Genomic DNA, 26,007 nt, shown 5'->3' with positions numbered 1-26,007 from the left:
AGGCTCACAAAGCCTTTCCTGGGCTCATGTGATAACTCTGTTGCAGCCTTCAGGAAATTAACATCCTCTCACTTTTACACACAGAGTAGCAAGAAAGAGAAATCAGCTGCCGGAGGGGAATTACCTTTTTAAGCAGTAGGTGTTGCTGAGATAAGGTGGGGTCTGGTTACAATTAGCAGCCACTGATGTTAATGGATTCTGAGCATTTGTACTCTGAAGACCTGGTGACAGCTCAGCCGCCAGCCAGATAAATATCGGCAATTAGCTCCTGGCACAGTTGCCTCCTCTTCCTGTTCCTGGGATCAGGGAACTGAGAGAAGCCTCCCGTCTAACCGGAGGAAGGAAACAGGGTTGACGCACACCGGGGCAGAAGTCTGAGCTGCCTCCTTCAAAAGAAGGGCCCTGGAGAGAGAGAAACTCACAGTCCCGGATGTGAGATGAGAGACAATGTGGGTACAAAACCATCCCGAAGGGCAGCATTGTCTGATACTGCTGATGAAATACAACATCCAGGCTGAAACATGGAGCGCTTGAAACAGAATAAAAGAGGAACTGCTCGTGACACCCATAATGGGCATCAGGCTGCTTAGAAGAAAAACATGGAAGTGATCTGTCTACTGCATCAACTGATGGAGGGAAAGGCGGAAGGCTGATGCTGAGACAGGCCTTTTAGGAGCTCTCCTCATGGCTGCCACTGGTTTAACTTCATCGACAGGAAGATCTTATACGTCCACCAGGAAAACACGATATATGTCTTAATTTTCCTTAAATTTATAAAAGAAATAATTTTGGGCTGGGCAGGTGGCACATGCCTGTGATCCCAGCTACCTGGAAGACTGAGGCAGGACTGCTCAGGCCGTTTACCCACTCGTTTGTTAACAGCCGGTCCACAGTTCTAGCCTTAAACTCCCAGAGTCATAAGCAAATCAGGTTCTTCAAAAACTTAACCCCTTTCTGCCCATAAAACCAAGCTTCTCTGCTCATCAGAACACTCACTGTACTGTAAAGAATGAGGTGGTGTCCAATTCTAAAAGCACAAATAAAGCCAATTAGGCCTTTAAACTAAATTTCTTGTCATTGTGTCTCTGACACATGTAATGAGGTTGGACTTAGTGGCTCTAGAAGTCATTCTGCACTGCAGGAGGACAGTGTGGGAGCTGCCTAGCTGTGGTGGGAGGAATACTGAGGTAGGAAAAAAGAAATACAGACAGGAAGGAGACCAGGAGACTGTAGCTTTAAGACAGGGTCAAAGTCATCCGGAATTACCCATCCTTCACTCTCCAGGCCTGTTACTCTCAAATTCCTAAAGGGTCTATAAATTCCAAGAGTTAGATCAAAGACTTTCCTTTTCAAAAGAAACAGTAAAAACTATTACATGAGTACCACATCTCTAAACCTCAAGCACATATAAACGGTTTATATTTTAACCTATTTAAATTGAGTTTTTCTTTTAACCCACAGAAGAGCAACAATCTGACCTTAAGGTAAAGAAACAGACACCAGGCAAATGATAAATGATTGAAAGAATGCCTTTAGGAAAAACATCTTAGGTCATCCATCTGAAGGATACTCTCAAGAGTTTATGTATCTATCTCCCAAGCAACAGTGCTGCTCACCTTTGAGTTTCTGCACACTGCCTCTCTCCGAGTGTATACTGCCACAACTCTAATAGACATCAACCTGCGCCTCTCACTGATTTGTTCTGAAATTCCTTCCTGCAGTGAAACATCAAGAACTTGTCCTGGGGGAGCTGAGGTTCCACCTCTTTAAAGGGACCTCCTTGGACTCCATCCATGACAATACAAACAGATAAACACCCAAAGGCAAAGGGAGACAAATATGAATGGAGACCAATGACAAAGACATCAAGAGAGCGCAAGCCCAAGAGACCATTTGCAACCTCTGGTGGTGAACTGTGAATAACAGGGTTGCTTTACTGCAAGGCCTGAGAGCAGCTGATTGCCTCCTCACCAGATGGGTAGGAGCCAAGGACTGCTCAGGCTGTTTACCCACTGATTTGTTAACAGCAGATACACAGTTTCAGCCTTAAACTCCCAGAGTCAAAAGCAAATCAAGTTCCTCCAAAAATTAAACATAGAATTACCAAATGAGTCAGCAATTCAACTCCAGTATATATCCAAAATAAGTGAAAGCTGAGACTTGGCATAGGTATTTGTACACCCACATGCACGACAGTATTTTTCACAAGAACTCAAAGGTGGAAACAACCTAACTGTCCATTGACCAATGAATAAACAAAATGCAGTATATCCACACAGTGGAATGTGATTTAACAATAAAAAAAATGAAGAACGGACACAGGCTACCACAGGGGTGAAATAAACCAGTCACAAAAAGGACAAACACTATATGATTCCACTCACATGAAGTTCCTAGGGTTGTCAAATTCACAGAGACGGGAAGTAGAGGTTTCTGGGGCTGGGGCAGGTGGGATTCAGGAGCTACTTATTTATTTATTTATTTATTTATTTTTGGTACCGGGGATCGAACTTGGGACCTTGTGCTTGTGAGGCAGGCACCAGAACCACTGAGCTAAATCCCCGGCCCGCAGGAGCTACTTTTTTAATGGATAGAGTGTCAGTTTGGGAAGATGGAAAAGCTCTGGAGAAGAAAGGTGGTGCTGGAAATGTAAAGGTATATACTGTCAATGCACTATGATGCAATAGAAACATATGCTTAAAAATGGTTAAAGTGGTAAATTTTATGTTATGTATATTTTACCACAATTTTAAAACAAAGCAAGTCAAACATAAGCTCTTTCAGTGGTAAAATAAAAATCACAACCCAGTTAGATGAGGGGGATAAAAACAGGCGAGATGATTTGAAATCAGGAAGATTCTACAAAATCTTAACAACCTACAGCTGTGCTAACTTGTCTCCAACTGAGACATGGTAATTTTAGAAGCCCCAGAATGGGCACGTTGGAACTGCTGGGTTCTGGCTCCAACTTTGTCACTAGCTGGTTACATGACACTAGGCAAGGAAGTCACATCTCCTGGGCATCAGTTTGCTAATCTGTACAAGGGGCTGAATGAGATGACCAACCCCCTTCTAACTAGGGCAAGGATTCTCAAAATATGGTCCTGGAGCAGCACCTGGAAATATATTAAAAACACACATTGGGGCCGGGGATTTTACTCAGTGTCGCCACGCCTGCCTTGCAAGCACAAGGTCCTGAGTTCAATTCCCGGTACTGGAAATAAAATGCACATAACTGAGCCCCCCTCTAGAATGAATCAGAAACTCCCTAGGTGAGCCCAGCAAGCTGGGTTTCCACAAGCTGAGCTATGAGAGCCACTGAGATAAGACATTTTATGGTTTTATAAGTAATAATGATCTGTGTAAGCCACAGTTTTAAGAAATAAAAAGCACAAACATCCAAATACATTAACCAAACACATCAAATGAATAGGAATAAGGAGGATAATTACTTTTTTAAAAATCCGGTGTAAAGTAGCAAATCAACTTTAAAAAGAAACATAATTAATACACCCAAATAAGTGCTGTCCTTAAAAGTTAGAACAGTCTACCCTGGCTGTTCTAGCATGCACTTGAAACATTTTTTTGCAACCTACTTAGGAATTTTGAAGCTGAAGTAAATCAGCTTCATTTGTTTGGAATGAAAAGTCTCTTCGTTCAGCTTGCTCCTCTACTGGCTGTCCTGATTAGGCCGTTTCCAGAACTCAGATTCCCTCTGCAAAGAAGATTGCCCAACATTGAAGATTTTTTAAAAAATGTGTTGCAGGCCCAAAGGCATTTTCAGAGCATCACTCCAACAAGCTCTGGAAGATGACAGAATTGTGTGTGACACTGCAGGGGGCCTGCCTGGATGGGGACAGCACGCGCCTCACTAAGGCTCAGACTGCGAACCACGGGACAGGAGCTCACTCTTGGAAACACGGGCTCATGGTCCCACGGGCATGGACTGGCTCACCACGTCACAGATGAAGCAACCAAGGCGTGGGTCGGTGGGAGGCATGAGGATTTGTCTAAGGCTATGGAGTGGACACGCGCATCCAGAAATGAGCTTTGCCTAAAGAATGCGGCCACGCTGGAGCCAGGACCAAGGAAGGCCCCGCCCACCAGGCTGTGATGTCAAATCAGAAGAGGCTCCCAGCGCAGCCGCTTTCTTCATAAAACAAAAGATGCTTTTGAGTTGAGTATTCAGGGTCTATATGGTTAATTGTTTCTCCTTCGGTGGGCTGAAAAATATTTCTAACATCCCACAGAGTCCAGCAAGAGGAAAGGGGGTGGAAGATTCTTTCTCCAAAGCCACACAGACTTTCTGGCCTTTGGGAAGGAGGTCCCAGTGGACTTCGCTCAGGGACAGGGGAGGGCAACAGCAAACGTGATTCTATTCCCAGGGCCACCGGCCACTTGGAACTCGTGCCTGGCTCTGGCTGGAGGACTTCCGCCTTGTTTCCCATGGTTGTTCCTGTGATAATATATCAAGTTGTTTTTCTAGACCCACCCTGACTCTTCCAAAGGCCTTTAAAGGATTGTTTTGGTGTTTTTAGGGATTGAACATAGGGCCTTTGGACTGAGTTACAGCCCCAGCTCTTTTTAAAAATTTTGTATTTTGAGACAGGGTCTTGCTAAGTCATTAAGTTGCCCAGGCTGGACTTGAACTTATGATTTTCCTGCCTGAGCCTCCTGAGTGCTGGAATTATAGGCCTTTATCACCATGCTCAGCTATTTGGGAGCTTTGGAACACTCCCATATTATTTCAGTGAGCTGCTCAGAACATGTTCTGGCTGATTTGGAAGTGTTCCCTTCAGAGAAGTCCTGGTTTTCTTTCACAGTGCTAGGATCAATCCCAGGCCTCATGCATGCTAAGCAGGAGCTCTACCACTGAGTTACATCCACATCCCAGAATTCCTGATTTTTTACCTGGAGGAAAGATACCAGGTGGCTTAATTCAGAGAGGACATGTATTGTCTTTCTGAGGTAGAATCCAAGCCTCTCTAGGATCCAAGTTCTTCTTTTTCACAGGGACCAAGCCACTAAGTTGCCCAGGCTGGACTTAAGCTTACAATCCTCCTGCCTCAGCCTCTCAAAGTGCTGGAATTACAAGAAGGTGCTACCACACTTTGCCCCAACACCCTTCTAGCCCACATCTGCATGCACATGTAAGTTTTGCACTGTCCTCTTTCCTGTGTAATTTATTCTGAGTCAGAATGGGTGCTCGATGGCTGGAGTGTAAAATGTTTTTTATTTTCCAGGATCCAGCATAGCAGTGGGCACAGTGCAAGTGCTCATTTGGTGATGAGGATGATGGCATTATCCGGTACACCTACTGTGTGCCCAGAACCCAGACAGTTGCTCTCCTGAGACATACGATCTCAGTTAACTTCTTACAGTGCTATGCATGATTAGTTCTACTTTTCAAATTGAGGCTCAAAAAGGGTTAAATCAAGATCTATTCAAGGGCAAGGGGAGGAGTTCAAGTGCTAATCTAGTCTCTTGGATGCCAAAAGTAGAGCTCTTACCACTTCATACTGCTCATGCCCAAACTTCAGGAGTCAGGACATCTAACTTCAGCTCACCTCCCTTCCTAACCTCCAGGTGGAGACAGCAGAAGGAAAGGACCTCAAGATCTAATCACCAGTGACATCGTGGAGCCAGGAGGAAGCAGGAGGCAGGGAGGAAGCAGGAGGCAGAGAGGAAGCTGGCAGAGAGGGGCAGACGTGAGAGTAGCCCAGGGTCCTCCCTCTGTGGGCCCGGCTGCCTTTCCATCCCGGCTCACTCCTCACACAGACATAGAAGCCCATGCCTCCTATTGCCTCGAAAGCACCCAAGGTCCTGATGCGCTGAGGGAGCCACACCACACCCAACGTCCAATTGTGACTGCTAACTTCCGCCCAGAGCAGAATGCATTTATTTCCACCTCCCAAACCAGAGCTTTGTACTTCTGAGTGAGGTGCAAAGGAAGATGCTGAGGTGCTGAGGCACTGTTGCCTGTATCTCATCGCCACCTGGGCTCTGGGTCTTGGCCAGGAGGAGGCAGAAAGAACACACAGTGAGGCATCAGGGTACCCAGGCTCAAGTCCCAGCTCTTCCACTAGCTCTGGGTCTCAGGCTCCTCATCCCTTCAACAAGGAGGCCACTACATGGCTGGTAAAGGGCTCCCAGATGCTTGGATCTGTAGCTCCATGATTAGGATACAGAAGCCACTATGCCAGTCACATGCTACTGGCACCCGCCAGGCTGCAGACAGCGGAGCACTGATGCCAGAGATAGGACCTCCTCCCAGCCATTCCAGGGAATCTGACCCTGCCCCTCGGCCACAGGGAAGCTCTGACAGCTTTCAGGGAAAAAGCTGACCTCTGGCCTGTTGGGTTCCCAGCTAACAAAGGACTGCAAGCTGGTGAGCCTGGGACTATCCTCCCGAGGGCTGGCTCAGCTTCCACCTGCCAGCTGACTCCCATGCAGACACATGCTCAACGCCCAGCTGCACAGGCCATGGGAGGGGCCAGAGCTCCCCACAGGGACTGTCACGCCAAAGTGACTTCAGTGAGACCCAAGTGATGGGGAAGAGGTTGGAAAGCCGACTTCATGGGTCACTGCTCCATGCATTCTCTGAGCAGAGTTGTCACTCAAACTCAGGCTTTCAGAGTATGATGGCTCCTCAAGATCATGGCTTCACCTTGTCCTAGTCTAGTTCAGACTCCATCTCCACAGCGAGACAGGCATACAGGGGACACACGGCTTCTCAGCACTCATACATCAGGCCCTCATTCCAACACCGCCTATCTCGAAGACCCACCTTTTCCTTCTAACTGCTGTTCAAGATCTGGTTTCCAGAAAGACCACCTCCGATGCTTCCCACTCTGGGCCCTTACCTGCATGATTTCTAACTCCTCTACACTGCTTTCCCAAATCTGAACAATTTCTAGACATCTTCCAAAGGAAAAAAAAAATCTCCCCCAAACCCCCATGAACACATCTGAGAGTTCCTAGGGGTCTGCATACTGCAATGTGAGAAACATTTTCTTAACCCAAAATCTCCTTTGGTCTTTTTTTTTTTGGTATCGGGGATTGAACTCAGGACCTTGAGCTTGCAAGGCAGGCGCCAGAACCACTGAGCTAAATTCCCAGCCCTCTCCTTCTGTCTTTACAATGAGCACATTGCAAACATTTCCCCAGAATTCACTCATTCATCAAAGATTGAGTGCCTGCCTCATGCATGACCCAATGCCTTTGGCAACGAGAGTCGGGTAAACAAGATAGACCTCAGCACTTAGGGAACTTACCTTCCAGTGGGGGACACCGGCAATTACAAAGTAAACAGATAAGTGCAGGTAAGGGAAACCGCTGAGAAAATACACAAAACAGAGGAAGAAGAAGTGTAGGAAGGAAGGATGGGCTTTATACAGGGTCAGGAATGATATCAAAGCAGAGATCTGAATAAGATGAAGGAGTGAGTTGAGAGGAGATGGGGAAAACAGCTCCAGGCAGAGAATAACAAGGAAAGGCCCCAATAATGAAGAAAAGTCCGAAGATCAGTGTGGTGGAGAAGGACAGATGGTGGAAGGGACAGGGCACACGGCACCTTGTGTATCGCAGGGTGAGTCTGATCTTATGAAGGGAATGATGGGAGGTCACTGGGGACTTGAAACATTAGCACAAAATTATTCCATGATACTGGGATAGGTACAGGGGCCCCTGTGCTGTGAGGCCTGGCTCCGTTCCTAATGCAGCAGGGTAAGCAGAGCTGATGGCCAAGGAGAGGGTGGGGGCGGTGGATGGTGAAGAACGAGGACCCTCCCTGCTCAGATAGTAAGAGCGGTCAGATGTGGGGTGGACGGTGCTAATCTGACTTCCTGGGATCCCCGATAAAGCTGGATTTCCTAAGAAATGCCCAGAGGGGCCTAGAAGGCTCAGGAGTCTGATGCCTCACTAGGTTTTGGTTAAGCAAAGAACCTATCAGAAGCGGGACTGATGGTTCCCTTCTCTGTCTGCTACCCTGTGTGTTCCAGGTACCCCTGGCTTTCCCATCAGACCGGGAGATACCATGACAGGGCTGCGTCCCCTCCCTGATGCCAGGGACTTCGCCTTCCCTGCCTTTGGATGCCTCCCCTTCAGCTCCCAGGACAGCCCCATCACAGAACTACCTGGGTAGCAGTTCTGACTCAGAGACGAGCTCCAAAATCAGAAACACAGGGAGCCGTTCGGCTCATTTGCCTCCCATGGACAGGGCCCCCTCCCCTGACTGTGCGCTCCCCACAACATAATGCCCAGTGGCTGCACAGGGCTGTGTCCAACCTCAGGGGCACACAGCCCCGTGTGTGGCTTGAGTGAGGCATGGTCAGCAGGGTCCCCAGGGCCAAAGCTGCAAGGGAGAAACAGCTGGCCTTGCCCACCCACTTCCTGTGCTGAGGCACCATCGTGGGGGACGCATGCACATCGGGCCCTGACTCTGCCACAAACAGCCTGCCACCTCCACCTCCACCACAGCCACTGCCCCAGGGGACCTGCAGTTGCCCGTATCCATAGCAACCAGCATTTGTGAGCTGTAGTCCCAGGAAGGCCACGGAGGGCTGCTGCTCTCGCCCTCCGTGTTGGCTTATCCTAAGAGGAGACATGGTTTCTCTGGCTATTCATGAAGCCTGCCACTCCTGCTAGAGACATCCTCATCCACTTTTATCTGCTTCTGCTCTCTGTCTGCAAGGTGCAAAATGGCCACAGTGCCTGGATTCAAACACAGACCTCCTCTCGGTTCTCTTCCAAGCTGACCCTGCACGGAAGCTGCTTTCATAAAACCTGGGAATTCAGGATGAGTACAACTAGCAAAACAACAAAACCCCCAAGCACACAGCTAACTAGAACTAAGACTCCCTATCTCTAAGCCAGAAAAAGACTCCACCCAGCCCATGACACAATGAAACCTCAAGCCTTTATTTTTAAAACTTATTTTTAAAAATTAGAAATTAAAATAAGAAAAATAAAAACTTTAAACAACAACAACAACAATAATATTAAACACTCTTATTCTGCTCCTTAGCGATCCCAGCCATTCCCAGAACTCATTCCCGGGGTTCACATCCCTCTTTAGGTCAAGCGGGCAGAGCCCCCTAAGTTTAGCTCTGTGGTCTAAACTCACAGGTTGTGGCTCTACGAGGATCAGGGATGAGGAGCTTCTTGGAATGAGTGGGGAGAGGTTCAGGGATTTTGCTTTAAAAGAAATAATTTACATTTCCTGCTAGGTCTGTTTCTGACTCTAGAATATATGTTCAAACTCACAGAGTAGGCCGCCTGCAGGAATGGAGCCTGCCTCGCAGACCTCCCCAGAATCAGAGGAGGGCACCCCATTTCCCCTGAGACTGGATGCTTGCCCTGTGATACCCCAGACCAGCAGGTCACTAGGCAAAGGCAAACCACACCAGAAGCTGCCTCTCTCTTGTACTTGACATTTCCTGTTCATCCTTACTCCTCATCTCCCTTGAAAGATGCTAAATCTCATTTTAAATAAACAGAATAAACAAGTGAACTCAGCTGGATTCTCCATCCCTTCCTGCAGCCTCAGGAAAGAGCGCTTTCTCAAGTCCTTGTCTTTATTCCTTCTCTCTTCCAAAAGAAATACTCTATTTAGGAAATGAAAGTAAATCTGGGGCCTGGGATTTAGCTCAGTGGTTTCACCGCCCGCTGAGCAAGCACAAGGACCCAAGTTCGATCCCCGGTACCAAAAAAAAAAAGGAAATCCCACAGTTCTCTAGAAAGTCAAGAGAAACATGTGCCATCTGGCTGCTTTCAAATGTGATGAGAAAGCACAGCTGGTGGGATTCACAAAACCATCATCCCCAACTTACGAGACTGCCCTCATGACCACTACCTCAGCCCTCAGGCTCCCTGCCCTTCACTCCCCGCCATGTGCAGGTCACAGGCGGCACAAGGCCCTGGGCCCCACGCTGTCAGCTTCCAAGAGTCCTGAGGCCCGGTTTCCTCACCTATACAGTGGAGTTCACTGTACCTGTCTCACAGATCGCTTTGCAGGAGAAGGAGGAATGAATGACATATGAAGCCTGGCATGGTGGCATGTGATTGTAATCCCATCACTCTGGGAAGCTGAGGCTGAAGGATCAAAAGTTCAGCCCACCCAGGTGTGGTGGCGCACACCTGCCGTCTCAGCACTCGGGAGGCTGAGGCAGGAGGACTGCAGGAAGTTCCAGGCCATTTTGGGCTACATAGTGAGTTCAAGGCCAGCCTGAGCTACAAAGCTAGACCTTGTCTCAAAAACAACAACAACAACAACAACAAAAGTTTAGCCCAGCCTGGGCAACTCAGCAACTTAGTGAGACCTGTCTCACAATAAAAACACTTTAAAAAGGCTGGGGATGAAGCTCAGTAGGAAGGTCCTGGGTTCAATTCCCAGTAATGAAAGGGAAAAAAAAGACAATGAACAAACATACACGAAGAACTGTGAGTCATTTGTGGAAAAATGGATGCACCTTGAGACAATAATGGTGAGTGAAATAAATCAGACACAAGCTCAAGTCTCACATGGTTTCTCCTACATTAGGAACCCAAAGTATAAATACACTAAACAGCAAAATAAAAGATAACTAATAGGAAACAGGGAGACAGAGCTTTTGCAAATGGGAAAAGGATCAAGAGAGGAAGGGAGGGGAACAGAGGGAGAGGAAGGGGCAGTAAAAGGAATGAAGATGTGCTTGTGCGTGCTCCAACTCCCCCAGGATGGACGTAATCACACGTGCTGCAAATATGTACTAATAAAACTTTTAAAATGTTTTAAGTAAAAAAAAAGAAAGAGAACAACTTCGGCACACAGCCAACCTCAGCCGTTCTCGGCTGTGCTCTGTGGGATCAGCTTTTTCAGGGCTGAGCCATCCTGCGATCTCAGCACTTGGTGCCTGCACACTATAGAGACTTTAAATTTTCATTCAAAACATAAATTTAGAAATGTTTCTCGAACCCACCTGGTTGAAGAGGCTGTGGGCTTGTTTCCCACTGGCCGTTCCTGCTCCAAACCTAACAGCAGTTGGCTGAGGATGCCCCCCAAGGAGGAGGCTATCCTCGAGCGACCTTCTCTCTTTCCACCCAGAAACTCCAATCAAATCAAACCACAGGGAGCAGCGCTCTGGGACGGGGCAGCCTCTCCACGCAGCACCCCACCAGGTCTGGCCAGGCCTCCTCAAGGAGTTGTCCCGTCCACTGCAGCCTGGATGGTGTTCCACAACCAGACGAATAATGAAGCGACAGGGATTCCATCCGGCAGCAATTAACACCCCTCCAGCTGGGAAGAACTGAGCTCCAGGATGCCCAGATCTGTGAGTCCCCTTCCCTCCTCCAGAAAACACCAACTGCTGCTACAGGATTTGGGGACCCCCCAGATCAAAGAGAAGGACCTGGCCGATGAAAGAAGACTGGCCGAGCAGTGATGATTGTAGAGGCTGGGTGATGGGTATGCGGGGATTCATTAAACCGTTCTCTCTGCTTTTGCATATTTTGAAAAATAAAACAAAACCTTAATTATAATTCTATATTTTGTCAAAACTAGGGCAAGGAATTTCAAAGGGTTTTTCTCTTTAAATCATAAAGAAAACTCCAGACCTGGCTATCCATCATTAAAGAAAAGGCCTGGGACATTTCCCTGGCTCACTTGCCTTTGAAATTCCAGGGAATCACACTTAGGTGGTGTCTCGGAAGAGGGCTGCCCTGTGCAAGTCTAGACAGGAACCCGAGCTCTCTGAGACCTGTCTCTCTCTACCCTAAAACACAGGTTCTGTCCCTATGGCACCAGGCTGCCATGTGCTTGTGGTACTGTGTGCACACCTTGAACTAACATAGTAGATGCTTGATAAAATGTAGTTTCCTTTCTTTCCTGGACAAAAGAAACAAAGATGCCCGTTGTATTCTTGTCCTAAGAGGCTTACTGGGATCAAATGCCAAAAGTCAGCTGGTGGCCGAAAATAACTAAGACACACTGAAAAGAAAGCTTCTACAGAAAGGAACTCAAAACTCCACTGCCTGGGAAACCTGAGTCCCCAGAACCCACCAAAGACAGAAATATTCGGAACACATCGCTCACTACAGGAACTAAGTTAGAGGACTCAGGGCAGCAGGCCACGCGCAGGAATGCAAAGCACGCCCAGCCCATGGTGACAGCAGGTTTCAGCAGAAGAAGCTGCCAGGAAGGGTGCTGCGTATTTGGATGAGCTGAGCAGCCCTGTGCTCCAGTACTCACAGTAGCAGCCGTATTCACCATGGTCCAAAGGGAGAAGCAGCCTGAATGTTCACCAACCAATAAATGGGTAAATAAAGTGCAGTATAGATACATACAATGGGATATTATTCAGCCATAAAAAGAAATGAAATTCTAAGTATTTGCTGGAATATGATGAAGTCTGACAACATTATCCTTAGTGAAATAAACCACACACAAAAAAGGCAAATGGTGTCTGATTCTACGTATCTGAGTCCCTAAAGGTATTGAATTCATAAAGACAGAAAAAATGGCTGCTACCAGGGGCTGGAAACGGGGAGAATGGGGAGTTAGAGTGTAAGGGCCACAGTTTCGATTTAGGATGAAAAGCTCTGGAAATGGGCAGTGGTGATGGTTGGGACTGTACTTAATGCCACTTAACTGCACATGTAAGATGGTAAATTGTTAAGTCATGTATTTTTATCACCGCAAAATAAAACAAAAGAAAAATAGTTTATATTTCCTTTTCCTGAGAGATGAGAGCATCTTTAAAAATGCTGCCTCGTAGAGATGGGTCAGCTGGGTCACAGCAGGCCCACTGCATGGTGCCCTTCTCTGCCAGGCTGCCGCTGGACCCGCACTGGCGCAGAAGCATCAGCCTTGTCCACTGCCCTCCCTGCCTGCAAACCGAGCTGCTGGGCACCAGGACGCCACCTGTCAAGCCTCCAGCACCTCCCTGCGGGCAGGACACACCGCATAGCCTCAGCCCCACAGGCCACAGCCAACCAGGCTTCGAGGAGCTGGCCTTTTCAGGTTGCCCATCAGCTCTGTACCCCACCCAGGCCTGCCCTTTGGAGCTGGGGTCCTCAAGAAAACCACAGAAGGCCAGGAAGTGCAGGGTGACTGGCCTCAGAAAGCAGCTTACACACTCGCCTCCTTGCCAAGAATGGCAGTAGCAGTAGCAACAAAAGTTGCCTCTCAGCGGGGTGTGATGGTGCCTGCCTATAATTCCAGCCCTCTGGGAGGCTGAGGCAGGAGGATCACAAGTTTGAGCCCAGCCTAGGGAACTTAAGTGAAATCTTATCTCAAAATTTTAAAAATTAAATTAAATTTTAGAAAGGGCAAGAGATGTAGCTCAGGGCAAAGGCTCTGGGTTCAATCCCCAGTATCAAAAAAGCTGCCTCTCCACTCCCACAGGGTTTCTCCCTCCTGGAACCCCACATGCCCTGCATGGTTGACAAAGCACAGAGTCCCTCAGCCATGGGCTGAAATCCCAACTCTCCTCTCCCTGCTGTTTCTGGTGTCTCCTTGCTGAAGCAAGAGGAGGGAGGAAGGACCCTTTCTCCTGGACACTACACAGAGTGGGTCAGAGGCTGCAGACAGGGAACCTGCCTATGAGAGGCCTGTTCATGGGCGTTTTTCAAATCATTGCTGTTCTCCTGGAATTGACTTAAAGGGCACACTGTACATGGTACGATTCCACTTATATGGAAAACCCAATCTACAGTGACAGAAAGCCACTCAGAGGTGGTCTGGGGCCAGGGGAGGTCGGCGGCTGCCAGTGGAATGTGGTGATTCTAGGGTGTGCCAGGAATATATTCGGTCTCCACTGCTGGTTATATGGGTGTACACATTTGTCAAAACTCACCTGATTGTACCTTTAAGATAAGTATATCTGAATGTAAATTATCCCTCAATACAGCTTATTTTAAAGTTAAGAGAAAAACAAATTTAAAAAACCTTAAGAAATGGGGCAAGGGAGTCACATGCCACACTAGCAGTTTAGGAGGCAGATCTTAGGGGTTCAGGAAAAGGACAACTCACTCCCTGGCTGTGTAATATCAGGCAGCCCTGTGCTGAGTCTAAGAGGCTCCAGACCCCTCCTCCTCCATTTCTCCAAACTAACCCCAGAATTTCAGAGGGAGGCAAACAAAGATCCCATAAGCCCCGCCCACTTCAAACTGATGGAAGTTAAGAGTCCCAAATGTTCCCTCTAAAACTAGTTAATAACATCCTGTCTTGGTTGGAGGTTTTTGAGGGGGGGACAGGGTGGTACCCCACTGGCTCCTGGCATGCCTCAGGCCCATTACTAGTCACTTACATCTTCCTCTACAAAGAAGCCACAGCAGGGGAGCTGAGGGCAGCGGCAGGGAGAGGCTGGAGCCTGTGGCCTGGAGCAGCCCTTCCGTGGGCTCCTACAAGGCACCGGCCTCCCGCCTCACAACAACCTGCAAACATTCTGCAGATGGTTCCTTGTGGCCTGTTTTTAAGGAAAGAGACAGGTCCACTTTCTAATACTGTATTACTGAGACACCTCCAGATCCTCCACTCTGTTCCTTCCTCTTCCTCCAGCGGCATAGTTTCTCCTGAAGCACACATAAGCTCTGGGAGGCCGACAGCCATTTCTCATACTCCGGGTCCACCCAGGAGGCTGGCAGAAAGTGTGGAGGGCAGGCTGGGTCTCGCCTCCCTCTTCAGGCTCTGCTGTAAGAGAGGCCGTGCGGTGGAGCATTGGAAAGCAGGAATATGAGCTCACACTCAGTAATCCAGCTGAGGGCGACAGAAATTCAGAAGCATCTATGTCCACACCCCATCCCCCAGCCCACCTCCTAGAGGCGGAACAATTTTTGGGGAAACAAAAAGACCCTCACTCAAATCCTAAGGGCTGTGTAACTACAGGACTGTGGCAGTATCTGCCTCACCAGGTTCCTGAAGGCGTAAATGAGGACCTACTAGGTGAATGTTAAGATTTTTAAAAATGTATTACAATAAAAGACACATTGTCATTAGTCCCCTCAAATCCTCCCCCGAACTCCGAACACTTCTCCCATTGTTCTTGCCGCTTTCTGAAGCAGTCCCGGAAGTTCTCTTTCGTGAGCATCTTTAGCTGCTCGGTCATGGCTGCCTCCATGTCTTCAATCAAAACATTTACCTTTCAGGGTCAATCTGACTTTGGGAGAGAGCTAGAAGTCACATGGTGACAGATCCCTGAATAAGGCTAATGAGGACACACTGTATGTTTTTACTTGGCAGAAATTGCCGGAAATATTTGATAAACATGGGGCGTTCAAAAAATACAGTGAATGTTTAGATTTTAAAATGTATTCCAGTAAAAGACACATTGCCATTAATCTCTCTCAAGTACTCGCCCTCCCTTCAAATACACTTATCCCACTGTTCCTGGTGATGTGCCTTTACTGTAATAAGTTTTTTTAAGTTTAAATATTCACTGTATCTTTTGATCAACCCTTGTATACAAAGCGTATAGCAGTGGGCCGGGGATTTAGCTCAGTGGTTCTGCCGCCTGTCCCTCAAGCACAAGGACCTGAGTTCGATCCCCGGTACCAAAACAAAACAAACAAAAAAAGAGTGTGGCAGTAACTGGGCGCAGTGTCTTGGCATCCCGTCACCACATCAACCCTCTCGTTCTGACCCCACCCAGTCCAGAGCAAAGTGGAAAGTTACCTCTCTTTAGAAGCGAACATAAATGTGCATCAGATCCCATCACCCAGTCTCCTCTAAATTTCCTACATCAAGGACTAAAAGGTCTAATAGATAATGTGAAATAGGAGGAAAAGGGGAAGGGGAAGTGGGAGGGGTAGGGGAAAGGAAAGAAGGGAATGGAATTAATATGAGAAAATGAAACCAAAATCTTTGTAAATAGGGAGGGATGGAGGGGTTGAAGGGAGGGCAGGGGAATGGGGAAAAAATAAGAACCAAGATGGATTATGTAAAGGTACAAATTTCCAATGATGAATGTTATTATATTGTATACCTAAAATGTACCAATAAAATTAATTTTAAAAAAAGAATTTCAATTTTAGAGAGCCCAGAGCTAAGTCAACCTGAAATTATTAAATAAATTCACTCCCACAATTTAGTATAAATATGCAAAAAAAAATAAGTTTCCTACACCAGACGAAGACAACGCTGTGTCCACACCAGAAATCTCCCAGTGCGTATGCTGTGTTCAACACCAAAGTGCAAATGTGGGCTGGGAAGGATGTGTAAATGTCAGGAGAAGTTCGCTTGTAAAGGCTGCCTGAATGCCTGAGAAGTATAAACGGAGATGACATTCAGACCAGGCAGGAGGTGGAGCTGGGAAGGGGAGAAGGGTGCTGGCAGGGACAGGGAAGGATGTGGGGCAGATGCTATCAGCATTGAGTGGCAGGTGGATCCAGGAGCTCGGGTGCCAGGGCTGGGGCCTAGGGAGCCGACCACAGAGCTGAGAGGGGTGGAACAGAGCCAGGCCCCCAAGCAGCTGGGTCCTGCTGAGCTTTGAGGAAGACACACAGGAAGTCAGAAACCTGTAATGCATCTCACTTCAGAGACCCAAAACAGGGCTGAAGGCAGACCCGGGTGCAGAGTGGTACCTACGCTTGCGGCCAAGCAACTAAAGGTCACAGCCAAACGCAGTAAGGAGGCTATGGAGTCACCAATCCCGAGTGGAGCGGAGCTGTAGGCCACAGTGCTGGTATCCAGTGAGGACCCCTCCACCGGGCGGGCCTGCAACCCCGTCAGGTCTGGGACCAAGGGGAAAAGGGCCACACAGGCCCGGACAGAGGGCTCTCCCTCCTTCTTACTCCTACACTGATGATTTCACAGATTAGTTCACTGTCATACAAACCAAGAGGGAGGTGCTGTTACCATCACAGCTGACACATGAGGAGACCCAAAGGTCACCCAGCGGGACAGAACTGGGGTGGGAACCCAGGCAGCCTGGCTCCCCTACCCAGCTTCCTGCCACCACCCTGCTCCACTGCCGCCAGCTCCTCCAGGGAAGAGGGACCCCTACCCCGATCCCCACCCAGCCACTCTTCTCAGGGCTGCTGCCATGCACAGGTCGGGTTGGCAGAGGGGGAGGAAATCACCTGAGCAGCCTGGCTGGGTCCCAAAGAAGATGGCCCATGAATCCCATGGAGGGCTCATTCCTGTGGGCTCAGCTTGGACAGTCCCTGGAAGCTGCCCCTAGCACACAGGGAATCTGGAGCATGTGTTCTCCGACAGAATAGTGGACACCCAGGCTAGGGATGGGAGGCCCAGGACCATAAACCCCAGGAGGTATCTGTTCGGGTGAACACGAATATCTGGCTCAAGGATAGAAATTAAATACCATCAAACCCCAGGCTGCTTCAGAGCCCTCCAGGGCTGGTTGCCTCTCTGAGCCTGGGGAATCCTCCAGCCTCCCTGGCCTTCTCCCAGGACCCCAAATCCCAGCCAGGTTCTCAGTGTGCCCAGGAGCTGCTGGCTGGTTTTGGTGTCCTGTGCTTACTGGCACACGATCCAGCATCGTTCACAGGCAGGCTGCAGCTGGCCGGGGATCCAGAAAACAGAGCTGTCTGAATCTCAAGGCAAAAAGCCCCTTGAGTGGTCCTCAGTTCAGGGTTCAGCCTGCAGGAGCTCCCTCCGGAAGCGCAGGTGCCTCCCAAAGACTTCTTAGGGACAACATTGCTCGCAGATCCTCTCTGGCAGGGAGTGCTTGCTTGCATCTGACTTCAGTCCTTCTGTGGCCACCCTAAGAATCCACTTTGTCACCTCCCAGGAGGCCACATCATCAGGACACCAGGAGAGCCGGGTCTAGGACCTGGGCAGAAGCTGGCCCAGGCACTCTGACACTGGACAGCATGCTGACCTCTCCCGGTCTCAGTTTCCCTGGTCCTGTGAGGGGCACAGGACCCTGGGGCATCTACAACACAACAGGCATCGGGCTCAGAGCAGCGTCTGTTATGGAGAAGGCCCTCAGCGAACAGTGGCCACTGTCTGACGGGCAACAGTTGTCGCAGCTGTTGATGGCACTGCCATCATGGCCAAGGCCATCTTGCCTGTTCCTCGGGGGGTGCCATGAGTGCCAGTCTCAGAGAGGGGACTGCCAAGGACAGACTGCTGTCCCTCCTCTATGGGGAAAGCCCTTGCCTCCATTCCCGGACATTTCAGGAACCGCCCACAGCAGCTGACCAGGGCACGACAGAGCCATTGGGGTCCCTGAAAGGCTTGGTGGAGGACGCTGGTCACCCCTCCAGGCTGGGTGCCTGGCTCACACAGGCTGCCCCCACCCTGGACGTGCCTGCATCCTCTCTAGGTAAAGAAGGATGAAGCCCAGAAAACAAATCTCAGCTACAGCACTCCCGGGGCAGAGATGCTTCTAGAACAGCCCCTGCTTTCTCAGCCTGCAGGAGGGGCAAGAAGCAGGCAGGGCATCCACAGGGGCGGGGCCAGGTGTCCTGGTTCTGCCCAGGTGTCCCTGGAGCCCCTCCGCCTCCTCCTCCCAGAGCCCGGTGCACTGCACTCAGGGCAAACAGCCTTCAGTGCTCTCGGTTTCTGCCCTGGGGGAGGCTGGGCCCTCTGGTTTGAGCCAGGGAAGAAATGCTCCTCCTGTAACCTGGGACGGGTCCATCCTGGCCCTGATGCAGCTTTCTTGGATCAAATAGAGTCACAGAGCCTTCAACCCCCCAAAAAATGTTAGTCACTGAGTCCAAACCTCTGCCTCAGGGGCCCATAAGGAAGGCAGGACCGACGACCCCTCTGCTGGCCTCTGGCTTCCCCTTGTCCTCCTGCAGCACAAAGTGACAGAAATTCAAACACTCCTGAACCAGAACCTGTTGTCCCCAGATGCTAGCTGAGAGCAAGGGACTATTCTCACCTCCTCCCAACCGGCAGCTCCAGCATTCCTGGCTGGCTTGGGGGAGCCCTGAGCCCAGGGCTGAAGGACAGACAGAGAGGCTGACCCAAGAGAGGCCAACCCACAGAGAACAGAGGCTTGGCAATGAGACTCACACGCCAAGCTCGCCCTCCCCTGTGCTCCACGGCCCCTCACTGTCCCAGACACCTCTGTTCCTCAGACCAAGGAGCTCCACCATGCCAGGGCTCGGAACGTGCTCCTGCCCTCTTCGGCTCTCGGAGGGTACAAGGCGGCCTGCCTGCCCTCTAGCCTGGCTGCTTCGTATCCAGACCCAGACTCCAAACCAGTCCATTCTGGCCAGAAAGCTCTTTCAGACCTCACACACAACGCCATCTTCGTGTGCACAATCCTCACGCTGCCACATTGGAGGGAGGCCGAGGAGCAGGCACAAGCACCCATCCTACCTCTCCGGAAGGGCACATGGCCTGGCTGGTCCAGGGTCTCCTCAGGCACTCTCCTCGGGGACAGGCAGGGATGGAAAGCTGGCATTTCGGGGCCCCCAGGCCATCCTAGTGGCAGACTCAGGCCTAAGCAAAGTCCTGCTGAGCCGTCTCCTGTGGATGCTGGCCTCACAGCAGATGCAGCGGCCCTGCCCAGAGTGGGGTCACATCCTTCCCAGTGCCCTGCTCCTGGCCAGCCCCCACTCGCCACCCCCCCAGCCCTCCTGGCATACACAGGGCTTTATTATCTCAAGCCCACCATGTCCTCCGAGAGTGCCATGAATGGAACTCCACACAATGCACTTGTGTATTAATAACCACACGTCCCCTCCCTCTGCCCGGCGCTCTCTCACTCACGGCTGGGTCCCCCTCGTGCATAATGAAGGAGTTGTGTGGCCCGTGACACAGCCGGGCTGCGCTCCTCGGGCAGTGAGGGGATAGACAGGGGGAGGTACCAGCCTGGGCCAGGCTCCTGCGGCGGGGTGGTGCGAGGTGCGGACCCCTCCCCATGGGACTTGACGTCATGTTTTGTGGGGGAGCACAGCGCAATGGTACTGGCCTGCCCCACTCCCACGTCCCACAGGAGCCCAAGCCAGGGACGGCAGTCGGTCTTGTAACACTGAACACCCACCCGTCCTGCCTGAGGCTGCGGGCCAGCCTCCCACTGGACAAGGGCTGCCTCAGCCTCAGTACACTGGTCTGCTTCTGCCTGAGGCCTGGGGACAAAGCTGTCCTCCACCACTCGATTACCTCTCCACCCTTGCAAATTTGCAGGCTAAGTATCACTAGGCCCTCAAGGGCTCCCAGGAAATGACTTCCCCTGGCTCTACCTTCCTGTCTCCTCCCTGATGGGTGGACATCAGCGGGTCCGGGTTCCCCACGGCGCAGGCTGGCTCGTCTCCCCTCCTGCAGGGCAAGTCTGCGTCACTGCCTTCTCAAGGGAAGTCGGGATGGACTTTTAAAAATCTTATAATATTTTATGCCCTTTATTCCATAAATTACATTTCTGGAAGTGAATCTTATAAATGCTCAAGGATAATCAGAATATTTAAGTCACACATGTGTTCATCAGAATGGGGATGTCCCCAGAATCCATGCAACACTGGTTCCAGACCCCCAAGGATGCGGACCTCCATGGATGCTCAAGACCCCCGCACAAAATGATGTCATAATTTGCAAAAAACCTACGAACATCCTCCTGTATAGACCTTGAATCATCTGTAGATTACATACAACACTGAACACAGTTAAATAGTTGATACATGTATTATTTAGGGAAAACTACAAGAAAAAAGCCTGTACATGTTCAGTACAGACACAACCTTTCTTTCAATATTGGATGAATCCACAGATGAGGAACTCACAGATATAGGGAGCTAACTATATTTTTATAATGGTTAAAAAAAGGAAACAACTGAAACAGCTATCACTAAGGGAAAGATGCACACACTATGTATGCCATGTGTGTGGTTTGAGACAGCAAGAAGGTGGGGAAAATTATGAGCTCTGGAGCCAGACAACCTGAGTTCAAAATCTGGCTCTATTTTTTATTAGCTGTGTTACCTTGGGCAAGTTACTTAGCCTCTCTGTGCCTCAGTTTCCTTATTTGTATAGTTGGGATAATCACAGTATCATCTCAAGTTACAAAGGTTCAATAAATGACCGCACCTGCTACATATGGTAAATGCTTTTTTAAAAAGCCTAAATTCTTACTGTCATAAGCAATGAAATGTAGTTATTAAAATGATGAAATAATGTAAGAAAAACTTTGGGTGGTACTGGGAAGTGAATCCAAGGCCTTCATACTGAGCTATGTACCAGACCTTCTATTTTTTTATTGTGAGGCAGGGTCTCACTAAGTCTCTAAGTCGCCCAGGTGGGGCTTGAACGTGTGATCCTCCTGCCGCAGCCTACCAGAGTGCTGGGATTACAGGCCTGACCATGCATGGTCTAGTACAATATTTTAATAAAATGAAAGTTAAGTGAAAAAAAGATTACAAAACTAGAATGACTGAGCAGTGAAATTCTTGGGCAGCAAAATTATGGATGATTTGCATTTCTCCTTTGTGTTCATATTTTCTACATTTTCTAGAAAGACACAAATTACTTTTGCTACCAAGAAAAGGGGCATGCAGGGGTACGGCGTGCAGTGTGCAGGGTGGCCACTGGCAGGGATGCAGCCCTCTACAGGACACACCCACCCCATCTGTGCCCACGCTGAGCTTGGGGTCAGTGCCCAGTCTCAGTCCGGGCTCTCCCCAGCCTCACACCCTGCCCCCAGCCTGGCCTTTCAGCAGGGCTGCTGCTGGGCCATTCAGATGACCTGCAGCTGGGCTGCAGGGGGTAGGGAGACCCCAGCACCTGCGCCTGCGATTCCCCTCCTGTCCTTGCCCATGGGAGCTCAGCTCTGTGTTGGAGGCCACGGCTCTGCAGGGCCCCAGGTTTTCTCCTCAAGCAGGCAGCTGCACCAGCCCATCTGTAGTCACAGCCCCTCCTCACCCCAGGGAGCCTGACTCCTCTGTGGGATAGGAGAGGGGAGGGGTGGCAGCCAGAAAGAGAGATGTGGAGGGGAGAGAGCTGCTGGGCAGGCCTGAATGTGGGTCACATTCGCTGAGGACAGCAGGTGCCATCGCAGAAGGGCCGCAGTAACAGCTGGCGAGCCTGGAGGAGCTCCAGGCCAGCCTAGCCAGGGCTCCCCACCACTGCCCAGCCCCAATACCTGCCTGTGGGTGTTTCTGTCCCTGTGTGCGTGCCCTAGCGGCACCCCCACACACAAGGTCTGGGGTGCCAAGTTCAGAACACTGCTCTTCCACACCAAAGCAGATCGGCAGTATAATGACTTGGGGGACTGCTGACCCTTGTGACCAAAGGCTGCCTGCAGGGACAGGGGACAGGTGAGCTGACCAAGCTGTGGCTGCAGCCCTCCTGCCCTCCACGGTTGTCTGGAACTGAGACCCAGGATGACACAGGGCTGGGAGCAGCTGTGGAAAAGCAAGTCATTTCTAAGTGGGCCTGTGAGGACAGCATAAGCAGCCCCTAGCAAGGCCGTGGGCTATCCCTGCTCAGGTGGGACTGCCGTGCATGTCTGTCTGCTGTGCCCGTGTGTGATCATGTGATTGTCAGCCTGTGGAGGTGTGAGTGTGCAGGATAGTGGTACCTCAGTTCACAAATGCTCATTTGGAAACAATTTGGTCCACATACAGAAGCAAAATTTTGTTTGCGAACTCTGCATCAGGTGACACATGTGGCCATCTTTTCCACACAAACACAAAGATGGCCATCTTTTCCAAATTCATAGAACAAATTAAGTTTGTGAACGGAGGTACCACTGTATGTGTGTGTGAGTATGTATGTGTGTCTCGGGAAAGGTTTCAGTGCCTGGGTATGTGCTCTGGCTACGTGTGTGTGAAAGTGACTCAAACAACTTTTTTGGCTTGTGGGCATGTGTCTATCTGTCCCAACATGTCTGTCTATCTGTCTGTCTCTTAGCTGTGTACCTTTGTGTGACTCAGTCTGCACCAGTATCCATATGTCTTAGAATGCAAGTAGATGCTCAGTACATGTGTGTGTGGTTGGCTTTACAGGTTGGCAGTGTGTGTGTGTGGAAGCAGAAGCTGGGCAAAGTGGGCAGTCCCATGATCTCCCTGTTGTTGTGAATGCTCTCCACTTGGGAACAACCCTGAACGACTCTTCCACATCCAACCCTACCATGGCTCCCTGTTCTGCTGAAAACAATCCAGTCCCCTAGGCTAATGTCTAAGGGCCTCTGCTCAGCATCCAGTTATCTGACCACACATGACTTTATGAGGTCTGTTGCTCTGATTCTTAGCTTGGAGCTCCCCTTCCCCTTCTCTCTCTGACAGACTTCTTTCATCCCCCAAGACCCAGTGCCATACTTCTTCCTCCAGGAAGCCAATCCAGCCCTCAGGTGGCCATGGAAACCACCCCCCTGGATTCCAAAGCACAGGAGATACACCCCTCACTGAGCACTGGTTCTGCTCTCCTCTCAGTGTGGTGACATGTGCAAACTTCTCTGCCCACCAGACCTTGACTAACTGCTGTCAGGGAGTCCATCCTGTCTTTGCAGTTTCCCAGGTGCCTCACCTGATGTCTGGTACACAGGGGACCACAGGAAACATTTACTGACCTAGACACTTGAGTTTAGCTATACAGCACGAGGGAGATGCAAACAGCAGCCACTGCTTTGGCCTTTAGAGCTAGCAGGTGTGAGACATGGGTCTGAGAGTGGCCAGCCTTGGTGTGCTCTAGGGCTGGAAATAGCTTTTTCCCCTCTATGTACCAAGCATTTGCCTCTGCAGGAGCCTCTTCAAGGTCAAACAGGAGAGCTCTGCCAGTCTCTGTCCTCATGCAGCATGGTTACCTAAGAACTGCCCTCTCTCAAGGGCCTGGCATGACTCCAAGGGCCCCATCCACACTGGAATTCATGTCCAACTCCTGCAGCCAAGATGGCATCAAATTACCAACTTTCCTTTAGCCTTGACCACCCTCTCTGCCCAACTATGCACATAGGTTCAAGCTCCTCTTGGGTGGGCTGAGATTTAGCACTGTGAAGATACAGCTCATCCTGCCTCACATTCCAGCCAGCTCTCCAGCCTCCAGAGCTGGCCAGTCCCTGAGTGCCACTGATGCAAAAGGAGGCAGGAAGCTCTCCCTGGGGCCTGGGGCCACCAGGCAAAGATGTGCATGCTCACACTGCCCTTCAAGGGGTCAACAGTGGTGGCTCATAATTTGTAGATGATCTACCAGAAAGGTTTTACGAAAGGGCTGGCCTACCAAATGTTGTGAAGGAAATGTACCATTGCCTGGAACTCATCTGCTGCTGGTAGAAGAGCAAACTGGCACAGTCACTTTGGAAACCAGTTTGACAGTGTGCACCAAAGCTGAACGAACTTGTATCCTGTGACCCAGCAGTTCTGCCTCTGGGAACTGATTTAATAGAAATCAGTATGTATGCCCATAAAGATGTGTTCAGGAACGAATGTAATCCAATTCATATGAAATTGCAAGCAGCCCAAATAGCCAAAATGATCTTGAAACAGAAGAACAAAGTAAGAGCGTCACATTTCCCAATTTCAAAACTTACTACAAAGCTATGGAAATGAAATCAGTGTGGTAGCAGCATAGAAACAGACATACAGACCAATGGTGCAGAGTTAAGACTCCATAAAGAAACCCATTCATCTACGGCCAACTGATTTTTGACCAGAGTGCCAAAGCCATTCAATGGCGAAAGAATTCTTCAACAAAAGGACTTCCACGAGCAAAACAGTGAAGTTGGGTCCCTCATCATATACCTCCAACATAAACAAAAATGAAGTAAAAATGGGTCAATGACCTAAATAAATGAGCTAGAACCACAAAGGTCTTAGGATAAAACTAGACAAATATCTTCATGTCCTTGGGTTTGGCAATGGATTCTTAGGTGTGCACCAAAACATGAGCAACAGCAGAAAAAAACAGATAAACGGGACTTCATCAAAATGCAATTCTGTGTATTAAAGGACATTAGCAAGTAAGTGAAAAGACAACCTACAAAATAAGAGAAAATACTTGCAAATCATCTATTTAATAAGGGTTTAATATGCAGAATATAAAGGAACACATAAAACACAACCACAAAGAGAAAAGAATAGTCCAATTTAAAAATGGACAAAGGACTCAAATAGACATTTCTTCAAAGAAGATATGCAAATGGCCAATAAGCTCAGCATCGCTAATCATTAGGGAAATACAAATCAGAAGCACAAGGTACCACTTCACACCTACTGGGATGGTGGTCACCAATAAAAGGGAAAATAACAAATGTTGTTGAGGATACAGAGAAACCGAAACCCTTCTGCACTGCTGGTGGGTACATATAATGGTGAGCCACTGTGAAAGAGTTGGCAGTTTCTCAGCAAGTGAAGCACAGAATTACCACACGATCCAGCAATTTCATTCTGAGGCACAACCCCAAAAGAAGCAAAAACAGGGACTCAGAGACTTATACACCAGTGTCCAGTGCAGCAGTATTCACAGTAGCCAAAAGGCAGAAACAATCCCGCTGTCTTAAATGGATGAGTGAATACACACAATATTGTACATCCACATGATGAAATATTATTCCATCATAAAGAGTAATGAAGCTCTGACATATGCTACAGTATGGGAAAGTCTTAAACACATTTTGCTAAGTGAAGAGAAGCCAGCCACAAAGAGGCTACAATAGTATGAAACAGCCAGAACAGGGGAATTCATAGACATAGGAAGTAGATTCAAGATTGCTAAGGGCTGGGAAGGGAAGGGAACTGGGGTATTAGCGGTTAATGGTTACAGAGTTTCTAGCTGGGGTGATGAAAACACTTTGGAAATACAGAGTAGTGAGTGATGGATGTACAATATCGTGGGTGTACTACTATACTACTACTGCATTATAAACTCAAAAATGGAATATATATATATATACGTAATTTTAAAATTCTAAAAAGCTGCCACATTCTCCCTGCTTTGCTATCAAAGCCATCAGTATCTGATCCCAAATAAATGACTGCTGGGATAAATGAGACAGAGACATAAAACAGTTTCCCAAAGCACTATTTCCCCCGAGGGTGATATTCTTCAAACCCTGAATGAGTTACTGTGGAGATGGAGTAGAGGGGGTTCTATTCCTGGCTCTGAAATTTCCCTGACCTTGTCAGCCACCT

General features: G+C 49.2%; 1 protein-coding gene across 23 annotated transcripts in view; it reads right to left on the bottom strand.

The window, feature by feature from the left end:
• The window catches only part of Nfasc (neurofascin), a 163,359-nt gene that overhangs the window by 109,531 nt on the left and 27,821 nt on the right, over positions 1-26,007 (bottom strand). The window contains exon 1 of one of the 23 annotated variants that reach the window (XM_021242496.2): positions 19,268-19,471. The exons of 21 other annotated variants lie outside the window; for them this stretch is intronic. Coding sequence is in view for 1 of the 2 variants with exons in the window: in XM_021242491.2 (XP_021098150.1) it covers positions 19,268-19,285 (18 nt within the window). In the remaining variant the exon portion in view is untranslated. Of the gene's footprint in view, positions 1-19,267; positions 19,472-26,007 lie in introns of those variants that run through there. One more of the 23 variants, XM_021242491.2, reaches the window with a different exon arrangement.

Source organism: Heterocephalus glaber, unplaced genomic scaffold (assembly GCF_053883595.1).
Source record: "Heterocephalus glaber isolate CG9 unplaced genomic scaffold, H.glaber_assembly_v1.0 deba00001600, whole genome shotgun sequence".
Classification (NCBI taxonomy): Eukaryota; Metazoa; Chordata; class Mammalia; order Rodentia; family Bathyergidae; genus Heterocephalus; species Heterocephalus glaber.
This window is presented reverse-complemented; position numbering and strand designations above follow the sequence as displayed.